At 26.8% G+C, this 9,784-nt stretch overlaps 3 protein-coding genes across 3 annotated transcripts; 1 reads left to right on the top strand and 2 right to left on the bottom strand.

The window, feature by feature from the left end:
- The first annotated feature begins 482 nt into the window (after positions 1-482).
- LOC122506138 (origin recognition complex subunit 4) lies at positions 483-3,583 on the top strand. The gene is made up of 5 exons (XM_043618141.1): positions 483-662; positions 1,080-1,307; positions 1,381-2,214; positions 2,286-2,438; positions 2,549-3,583. Exons 2-5 carry the CDS (start codon positions 1,092-1,094, stop codon positions 2,717-2,719), a joined length of 1,374 nt encoding a protein of 457 aa, XP_043474076.1. The 5' UTR covers positions 483-662; positions 1,080-1,091; the 3' UTR covers positions 2,720-3,583.
- Positions 3,571-7,480, bottom strand: LOC122506137 (putative ammonium transporter 3). The gene is made up of 11 exons (XM_043618140.1): positions 6,528-7,480; positions 6,030-6,315; positions 5,645-5,802; positions 5,337-5,448; positions 5,046-5,254; positions 4,640-4,771; positions 4,469-4,564; positions 4,284-4,372; positions 4,128-4,217; positions 3,937-4,024; positions 3,571-3,837 (listed from the first exon to the last, which is right to left on the bottom strand). The coding sequence occupies exons 1-11, from the start codon at positions 6,667-6,669 to the stop codon at positions 3,635-3,637; spliced, it is 1,605 nt and encodes a 534-aa protein (XP_043474075.1). The 5' UTR covers positions 6,670-7,480; the 3' UTR covers positions 3,571-3,634.
- Positions 7,481-7,633: 153 nt separating this feature from the next.
- LOC122506139 (gamma-aminobutyric acid receptor-associated protein) lies at positions 7,634-9,742 on the bottom strand. Its single transcript, XM_043618143.1, has 3 exons — positions 9,420-9,742; positions 8,211-8,408; positions 7,634-7,762 (listed from the first exon to the last, which is right to left on the bottom strand). Exons 1-3 carry the CDS (start codon positions 9,507-9,509, stop codon positions 7,697-7,699), a joined length of 354 nt encoding a protein of 117 aa, XP_043474078.1. The 5' UTR covers positions 9,510-9,742; the 3' UTR covers positions 7,634-7,696.
- Positions 9,743-9,784: the final 42 nt, after the last annotated feature.

Raw genomic sequence — 9,784 nt, 5'->3', positions numbered from 1 at the left:
TAAATTTCCATAATAGGAATTAACGATTTTATGTAGAAAATAAGTGTGTTTAGGAAATGAAATAGTTTCTTTTTTCAATGGTTGATGGAATTAGACAAATAATTATGTGATACTTGAATTCTAACAAACTAATTTTTATAATCTCTTTATAAGAAACATTTTGTTACGATATACTCGCAGTTTACTACAGTGGCACTCGTGCTTTATGTACAATGAAATAATAAATACTTTATTGCCTTTTAATTATTATTCTTATTTTCTCTCAATGGGAAAAATAATTTCCAAAAACAATTCATTGGAGAATTTTTTTTTAAATTTGTGTTGTATTCAACAATGTCCAACAAGAATTATTTTCACTTAGGTTCAAAATATTTGAAAAATATTACAAAATTAAATTATAAAACAATTTTAAAAAATTTTAAGGATTGTAAAACGTAAAATTTATTTACAGGTTTTACAGTTCTTTAAATTCTCACCAGATGGCCATTGGCATTTATTGTAGAAGCACCTTTAAGTTTTGGAAACTTCTATTACACGCTTCTGAAATCTAATTTTTGATATATTATTTATCACGAATTTGTATTAAAATTAACAATTTTTTAATTACTATTCTTTTAATTAACTTCTGTTAACTTCCGTTCGAGTTGGAGTAATAAACAAAGGTAAATTAGTGGGTAAACCAAAAGCAAACATTTACTATTTTTCTTGAGACGAAGAAGATAATTATTCACTTTTCCCAAAATATAAATATAAACAAATTATTTTACTTTCTTTACAATATTATTAATGTGTTGAATTTCTTCCTGTTTCTCCATAACTTTCTTTCTATTTCTCCAAATTACAAATCTATTTTTCCAGAGAGAGGTTAGAATCGTTTTACATTTCTTGATATATTGATTTTTTTTATTCCATTTTTTTATATATTATGGAAAAATAGAAATTATTTTTGAAGAAAAGTTTATAAATATTGAAATTTAAAGTATTTTTTACTTGATACATTGTTGTTAAAAAAAATATATATATAGTGAATTAAACATGTTTGAAAAAATAGATATTTTTTGTTTGTTTTTTCAAAATAGAACGAAAAAAAAATGAATAAAAAAGGAAATATGGCAATAAAATTCCAAGATAGCATGATTCTGCAAACGAGAAAGTATTTAAAACGTAAAATAATGTGTCCTGAAATAAAATACCGGCATCATGAAAAGGAACGTCAGTATGTTTTGGATTTATTGAAACGCACTGTCGAAACGGGCGAGAGTAATTCAGCACTTTTAATCGGTCCCGAGGATACTGGAAAAACAATTGTGAGTATTTTGAGGAATATTTTTTATTTTCAACTAATTGACAATTGTTATTTTATTATTTTTATTTGTTTAGCTTGTGAATAGCGTTCTGAGGGAATTGTCAATTTCAAAAAATTTCAAAGACAATTGTGTAATTGTCAATTTACATGGATTGGTGCACACTGACGATCGTTTGGCATTAAAAGACGCGACACGTCAAATGCAACTTGAAACTGCAGTTGGCGAAAAAGTATTTGGCTCGTTTGCCGAGAATTTGTCATTTCTCTTGGACTGCTTAAAATCAGGCGATAAAAAACGGAGTAAACCAATTATTTTTATTCTCGATGAATTCGATTTGTTTTGCGAACACAATAATCAAACGTTACTCTACAATTTATTTGATGTCGCACAATCGGCACAGGCGCCAATTTGCGTATTGGGAATAACAAATCGTTTAGATGTTTTGGAATTACTTGAGAAACGTGTGAAATCACGTTTTTCATCGCGACAAATATTTTTACTACCCGACGATAATAAAATTGATTTAGAATGTGGAACAAATGAAAAACCATTTGACGATCGTTTATTATTGTTTAAAAATCTTTTGTGTCTACCCGACGACGAGAATGTCAATGGAATTGAACATGAATTCGATGATTGCTACATTGACGCGACATTTGCCAATTCATGGAATGAATCAATAGCGAAAATTGCAAAAAATCAAATACTCATTAATTTATTGAAGTCAATGTATAAAAATGATACGAGCGAGAGGAAGTTTCGTAATTTTCTTGTTATCGCAATTACATATTTGACCGAGAATCATCAGAAATTGGAGATTGATGATTTTGTCGAGGCCAGTAAGGTTTATTTACAAGACGATCGTGTCGCAATATTGAAGGGTCTCTCTGTTTTGGAAATGTGCCTGGTGAGACTATTTATTTAACTATTCATTTAATTAATTAAAACTTAATTTTATTTAATTTTTTTAATTTTCAGATAATAGCAATGTATAAGGAAACAGAATTATGTAAAGACGAACCATTGAATTTCGAACATGTTTACAATTGTTACAATTTATTTGCTGCACAAAGTTCTTCTATTCATTCCGTCCAAAGGCCAGTCATTGTCAAAGCTTTCGAACACATTAAAGTAAGTAGTTTTTTCAAGTTTCAGAAACAAAAATTCCTTTCTATTCCCAACCAAAGTAATAATTAATAATTAATAATTAATAATAAAATAATAACGTAATTTTTTATCAGAATTTAGAAATTCTGCAGCCAATTGGAAGCAGTAATTCACGAGTCGAAAAGGAATATCAATTCTATAAGTTTATTTTAACTCCTCAGCAAGTGCTTGATGCGGTGAAAAATTACGCTAATCTTCCAACTGAAGTTCATCAATGGGCTGTAAATACATACACAGCACGCTAAAAATATTTCATTTCGCTTTTGTAATAATATCTTTTCCATTTCATTAACTAGATATTAAATTAGTACTTAGAGCATCTTCCATAATATTTTTAAGACTGATTTCAAAGAAGAAGAAGAAGAAGAGAAAGAATTTTTAATCGACAAACTTTTAAAAACCGAAAAGTAAATTTCGAAGTCCAGAGTCAATTCTTCTCTCATTGTACAGAAAAAAAAAATGTCCATGTTCTCCAAAAAAACATGTCTTTTGATAGTAAAAAAAATAATCCATCTTTTCCGCTCTGTACAATTTTTCTTCACACTTTTTAATTCGATTCATTCAGTAATAAGTTATTTATTGTCCTTAAAAAATAAGTAATTGTTAAATTTCTTTTTAATCTAGTCAGTAGAGAATCGATCGAGAGTATTGTTGATGTTTTTTTTTTTTTTTAGAAAAGAAAAATTTGTAAATGCGTGCGTGTTTGTTTCTGTGCAAAATATAGTCCTTTTAATTTGAAAACAATTGCACAGAATTTTTCCATATCAAAGTATTTGATTTTTAGTAATATTTTAAATTAACTTGGTTTTTTTTTCTAAACTTTAAGACTCAATTTTTTTTTGTTTTTTTTTTCAATAAAAGTATATTTCGGAAAGTTTAGAAAAAAAATTTTTTTTTTCTTTTAAATAAGACAATTGTGTCATTGTCCAAATTTTTATACAATGATTAATTTTTATAGCTCCGAGAAATGAATGTTTTTGAAAGAGGAATTTTGTTCAAAAAAGAAAATTTAGGGAGCATGTCCATTTAAAAAGAAGCAAAAAGAATTGTTCGTGAATGAACAATTCGCATTTATTGTGAGAAATAAATACTAATGTTTTATTCAAGAATATTGATTTTATTATCTGTATTACACTAGTTTCTCTTTCTCTCTCTCTCTCTCATTCGATCCAAGCCAATTGTGTCTTTTTTTCGTTATTATTCGTATTTTTTGCGACATTCGCCTGTTTGGCTGGAATTTCCGGTGTCTTTGTATTTTTTTCTTTAAATAACGTATTTTTTGTTTTTGAATAACGTCTCACGAGTTTCATCATTTTTTCGAATTTTTTCGATTGTTTATATTTCGTTAGAAATGATTCATGACCTGGAGGAAAAAATTATTATATTAAAAAAATAATTTCAGAAAATAAGAATTTACATAATTATAAAAACAGAATTATTCCGTTGAAGTTAATTTTTTTACCCGGATTTTGACCAACGGGAACAACATTCGCAAATCGTGCTTCCGTGCTAAATGGCCTCAGTGCCGAGAAGGCGCGAGTTAATCCAATCTAAAAATTATTTTCTGTTCGATTAATTCGAAATTAGTAAATTTATTCAATTATTGAGAATTTGAAGTTTGAATTATTTTGTTAAACAGAAAATTATTTTTGCCTTAGTGTGACGAATGTGATGTTCAACTAAATCGGCTCCCAATAATTCTTCGTGAACTGACATTCTGATTGGAATTATTTTATTGACAATCTGTGAATTTAAAAAATTTGAATTTGTGTCTTTTCTTCTTTTTTCTGTTAAATTTCAATAATATACCCATAATAAAAGTAATGACGTGATGAAACTCCAAGTAGCGAGGCATAAAACAGTTAAACTTTGAATACCCAAAAGGTACCATCCACCTCCTGGGGAAAATTTTAATCAGCTTCGTTTAAAAGAAATTTTTTATTAAAGTTCGAATAAATTTAATTAACAATACAAATTCGAATAATAATTTATACCTTTAAATAATCCTTTTCGCCCTTTTGTAGTTGTTAACGGTTTTGGATCGTCCGCGAAAAATCCTATTGCAATCATTCCCCAAATGCCGCTAGTTCCTAATAATTAAATTAATTAAATTTATTATTTAATTAATTCGATTCAAGGATTGTTAGGATTAAGAAAATGTTCACCATGTGTCGCAGAAGCTCCAACAGGATCATCAATACCTAATTTGTCTAATATTGGCATTGATAAGCAAGTTAATAATCCGCCAATCATTCCAACAATTACTGATTCCCAAGCTCGAAAAAGAAAACAGCCGCCTTAAATTTAATTTAATTTCCCAATTTTAGTAAATAAATCAAAAGGTAAAAATTGTGACAAAACAAAATTCTTCGGTTCTACAAAAAAGATAAAATTTAAAATTTGCAAAAATAATTATCAACAAAACTTCTGGTCTGGAATTAGAAATAATATTTGCATTAATAATTCCAGGACATAATTTTTGTCAATAATTATTATTATTATTATTATTTAATTTTATATTTATAAAAACAAAATCGTGAGTAATAATAAAAATAAAATTTTTCTTCTAACCAGTAATTGATACCAAGGCACCTAAAATTCCGTTAATTTGACTTAAAATATTTATTCCCTTTTCTGGACTTGACATACTGATGATTAATCCAACCAGTCCTCCTCCCATGCTCGCCATTATTGTCGAGACTGCTGCTCGAGCGGCGTATTTCCATTTTTCTCCATTAACACCATAAGTGCTCCCACTATTGAAGCCCAACCATCCCCACCTGTAATTAAATTAAATTTAATTAATTTCTCGCTTAAAAATTTAGTTTCGTTATTTATTAAATAATTATCTATAATATTTACCATAACACGAATAATCCCAAAATTGCGTTTACGGGACAACCGAGTGGTAAAGGATCTATTCCATTATCGTATCTCCCAAGTCTTGGTCCAAGCATAATTGCACAAGCGAGAGCTGAAGAATATTTTTTTAAAATTAGTTTTCAAATAAATTTTTGTCAAATTATAATAGAATATAATTTTTAATTTAGGTAGTAAAATTAGTAATTAAAAATATTAAAATTATATTTAGTAAAGTTAGAAGTTATAATTATTGAAATTATAATATTGGTAAAATATATTTTGTAGAAATTAAATATTTTTTATTTCACCAGAAACTCCGCCGACCAAGTGAACGGTTCCAGAACCGGCAATATCAACAGCTCCCCATTTATTTAAAAAGCCATGATCTCCCCAAACCCATCCGGCAGGAACGCAGTAAACAATTGTATTCAATGATGAGAAAATACAATAGGCTTTAAAGTTGCACCTACATTAGAAAATTTAAAAAGAATTCTTCAAATTATTATTCCAATTAATTAAAATAACCAATAAATTAAATATTAAACTAAAATTAAATCAATCAAATTAAAAATTAAATTAATCAAATTAAAGATTAAATTAATCAAATTAATTGATTAACTTCATTAAATAATTAGTTAAGTTGAAAATTAAATTAAATTTTTCATTGAAAAGAAAATTATTCAGTTCTTTTACCTTTCTGCCATGGCACCAGAGACAATTGTCGTCGATGTTGTCGCAAAACTTAATTGAAAGAGAAATGCAGCGCAAGCTTCTCCTAAAATATCGTCATCAACTTTTGGATCAATTAAATAGCCTCCAATTCCAAAAAAAGGATTTCTCGGCTCCTCAGTTCCAAAACTTATGCCAAAACCAAAAAGCCAATACGTTAATCCTCCAACAACAATGTCGACAACATTTTTCATCATAATGTTCACTTCATTTTTCAATGACACACAACCTGATTCCAACATTCCGAAACCTTGAAAAAAATTCAAAATCAAAAAAAAAATTAATAACTGCAAAATTAAAATATAAATTGAAAATACAAAATGAAAGTAAACAATTAATTTTCATTTCAAAATATATACATATTTCATTATAATTATTCAATGTAAATAACTTTTATAAACAAAATATTGTTCAGAAAGTAAGTAAATTTTCACTTTTTCATTTCTAAAAAAAAGAATTTACCTGTTTGCATCGTAAATATAATGAAGGCATTCGAAACAACCCAATTGCTGTCATCCTGTCGTAATTTATAAGGCGAACCAATGTAACGAGTTTTATTTACAATTACATCAGTGTCATTATAATCATAATATTCCAAATTCATTTTTATTTCAATCAAAAAATAATGCTTGATGAAAATAAAATCCTCTACTAAATATTTCAACAACAATTGTCAACCAAGACTGTTGTGTCTTCTTCTCTTTCTCAAAACAATCGGCGAAATTGTTCGAAAACATATTAAAAATTAATGCTAAACGTCGTCGGAAAGGAGAATTTTAATTAAAATCCAAGGATAGTAAAGAAAATCGAGCATTCTTTTTTTGCCGTTTTTTTATTTTTCCTCCATTTTTTTTTTTTTGTTTTTAATCGGCCCACAAAAAGCCCGTTTTACATGAATTTTTCTTAATATTCGTTTTTTTAATAATAATAATATTAATAATAATAATTTTGTCACTAGTTCTTAATTATATTATACTCCATTAATTTAAAAATTATACATACGCAAATAACAAGTAAAATATTTCTAATCTAAATAAAAAGAGAAAAAAAGAAATATCACATAATTGCGATGTAAAAAATCATTTCTCTGCGTAATAAAAAACAATTTTTTTGCTCAGATTATACTGAAGTTATAATTTTATAATTATTACCAAAGAAATAATTAATTATTAAAAATTTCAATAAATTGAACAGAAAATTAAATTTATTAAAAAGAAAATTATTTAACAAAAGCAAAATTGACTTTATTCGAAAATGAAAAGTACACGAATAATTTTCACGAAAAATATTTTTAGAAAAAATACATTTTTTTTTATTTATAGAGAAAATAAATTACGTTGCAAAATTTGTGATTAAAAAAAAAAGAAAAATCTGTTATAGAACAAAAAAATTGAAAATAATGACATTTTATGTCTGGCATTGTATTTTTTTTTTTATTTTCTAACTTAGTAATTTTTTTCTTTCTTTTAATTTTTATAATTTCTAATTTGTTGATACAGTTGATGCTCGTTGAGAGCAAAAACTAAAATTCTCCACATCGGTAGACTTGTTGTTGTTGTTTTTTTTTCTTTTCTTTCTTTTCGTATTCAATGAAGATAATTTTTGTCGAAAATAGAATTTTTCGAATATAATTAGTGCCCGTACACATTTTCATCGCTATACGCTATGTAAAGGAAAAAATCCTCTTCATGATGTTCCTATGAGAAAAAAAAGAAATAAAAAATCAATTTAATTTCAATTGATGGACTAAATACTAAAATATTATAATAATTATAATAAATAATTGAATTTTTCAGCGATTATATACAATTATTTAACAAATACTGTAATAATATTAATAGTTAGTTTAAAAATACTAGTACGAATAATATTTATTTAAAAGAATTTTAAATTGCAAAAAAGAATTTTTATCAGAAATTAAACGTTGAATCTGAAGCGACGTGTTTTGTAAAACTTATATTAGATTGCAATGACAAGGCTAACATTATGCAATATGGAATGCGGCCAAAATACAAGGAAATTGTATATATATATTTTTCAAATTGAAAAAAGGACGTTAATTGAAAAAAAACTTTTTGTTTGCAAATTTAATTATTAATCAATAAGTAATAATAAATTCATAGTTGATTAAAATTGTCAAATTACCTGATATAACGAACCCATTGTGGCACTTGTCGGTGGAATGATGTTGTTTACAAAAAAGAAAAGAGCATCCTCAGGACGAAGATGAATTCGTTTACGAATCAAAAAATAAAATTGACCTACAGTCAAATCTGATGGTACCAAATATTTCTGTTTATCCAAATCACTAATTTTCGCCTTTGGTGCTTTCTCAACAATTACCTATTTACAAAAAAAAAAGTATTTATTCTTTCAATTTTACATAAATATTATGAATATTAAAAAAAATTGTCGCAAAAAGAGGAATTAAAGAATTAGTCAACATAACCTAAAAATAGACCAAAGTCTCGACATTCTTTTCTTATTGTTCCTGTAAATTTTAATAAAAACAGTAAATTTATTTCTATTCAAACTAGGATTGTCTTTTGAAAATTGAAAAATTTTCATATTACAGTATAAAAAAAGTCCCTATTATATTTGTAATTTATTTACGTTATTTTTTATTTACAATTATTTACCATTAACGTCAAATTTGTTTATTTTTCCAAAACAAAAATTTAAATTTTAAATGAAAGTTAAAACTGCGCGTAAGATTATATATTATGACGAAATGATGAAATTATTCTTGAAAGTATTCACGTACATACGATAATAAAGAATCGTATATCATTTTACAGAAGAAGAATAAATATTTAATATCCACTTATCTGTTATAGGATTGTAAAGAAATAAAAACGAAAAAGTACAGAAGCAAAAACAAATCTCATTTTTATCTGCCTTTACAGATTTTTAATTTTACTAAATTTGACGATTGACACCATTGACACTTAGTATTTTTTTCATAAACTAAGTGCTAAATATTAATCATAGCACTGGCTGCAAAAATAATTACGATTACAACCTATGAATAAACAATGAACGTGGGATCGAAATAAACGATGTGCAAATGAAAAAAAATAAGATCGATAATAAGGATGCGCACTGCAGGGAAATGTCAACGACCTAGAGGAATAGTAAGGAATATATTGTAATAATTTGATTACAATTGATCTCCTGTCAAATCTTACGGTAGGTCCCGTACGACGCAAAAACACTAAACGACCTTGGATTATTCCATTCGTACGGAATTTACCTTTCAATCATCATAAAGAAAAAAATGTCGAACTTTGATACAGAGAAAAAAATGCTCTATTGAATTGGAAATTAAAAAAGTTTTTCTATTTGTTTACTTACAGGAACTCTGTCAGGATATTTTCGTCGAATTTTCTCTCCCTCAGCCTTTCTTTTTTCAAATGAATGTTCCTCCTTGTACTGGAACTTCATTTTGTCAGCGCTAGCAATAAGCGCCTTTCTCACGAAATTAATCTTTTAAATGTGAATTTAATTCGACAAAATTTCACGTTTCTAGACACTTTTTCTACAAATTTCGAAATAAATGCGCTTCAAGTAAAACAAGTTTCTTGTTGTTTTCTTTTTTTGTCCCTGTCACAACAATCACGATCGGAGTTGTCAAAAGTAAGTGCTCTTTAATGGGTGGATGAACGATTCGTAGAACAACATATCAAATGCGCAGTAACTATTTTTTACCATCGGAAAAA

The sequence above is a fragment of the Leptopilina heterotoma genome, unplaced genomic scaffold (genome assembly GCF_015476425.1).
Source record: "Leptopilina heterotoma isolate Lh14 unplaced genomic scaffold, ASM1547642v1 Lhet_397, whole genome shotgun sequence".
NCBI lineage: Eukaryota > Metazoa > Arthropoda > Insecta > Hymenoptera > Figitidae > Leptopilina > Leptopilina heterotoma.
The sequence above is the reverse complement of the archived record's forward strand: the minus strand, read 5'-3'. Positions and strand labels throughout refer to the sequence as shown.

Coding starts and splice junctions, on each gene's coding strand:
- LOC122506138 (XM_043618141.1), top strand. CDS start 1,092: ATGAATAAAAAAGGAAATATGGCAATAAAATTCCAAGATAGCATGATT. Junction 1,308..1,380: donor AGGATACTGGAAAAACAATT/GTGAGTATTTTG, acceptor TTATTTGTTTAG/CTTGTGAATAGCGTTCTGAG. Junction 2,215..2,285: donor CTGTTTTGGAAATGTGCCTG/GTGAGACTATTT, acceptor TTTAATTTTCAG/ATAATAGCAATGTATAAGGA.
- LOC122506137 (XM_043618140.1), bottom strand. CDS start 6,669: ATGAATTTGGAATATTATGATTATAATGACACTGATGTAATTGTAAAT. Junction 6,316..6,527: donor TATATTTACGATGCAAACAG/GTAAATTCTTTT, acceptor ATTTTTTTCAAG/GTTTCGGAATGTTGGAATCA. Junction 4,373..4,468: donor GCGAAAAGGATTATTTAAAG/GTATAAATTATT, acceptor AATTTTCCCCAG/GAGGTGGATGGTACCTTTTG.
- LOC122506139 (XM_043618143.1), bottom strand. CDS start 9,509: ATGAAGTTCCAGTACAAGGAGGAACATTCATTTGAAAAAAGAAAGGCT. Junction 8,409..9,419: donor AATATCCTGACAGAGTTCCT/GTAAGTAAACAA, acceptor TTTTGTAAATAG/GTAATTGTTGAGAAAGCACC. Junction 7,763..8,210: donor CAATGGGTTCGTTATATCAG/GTAATTTGACAA, acceptor TTTTTCTCATAG/GAACATCATGAAGAGGATTT.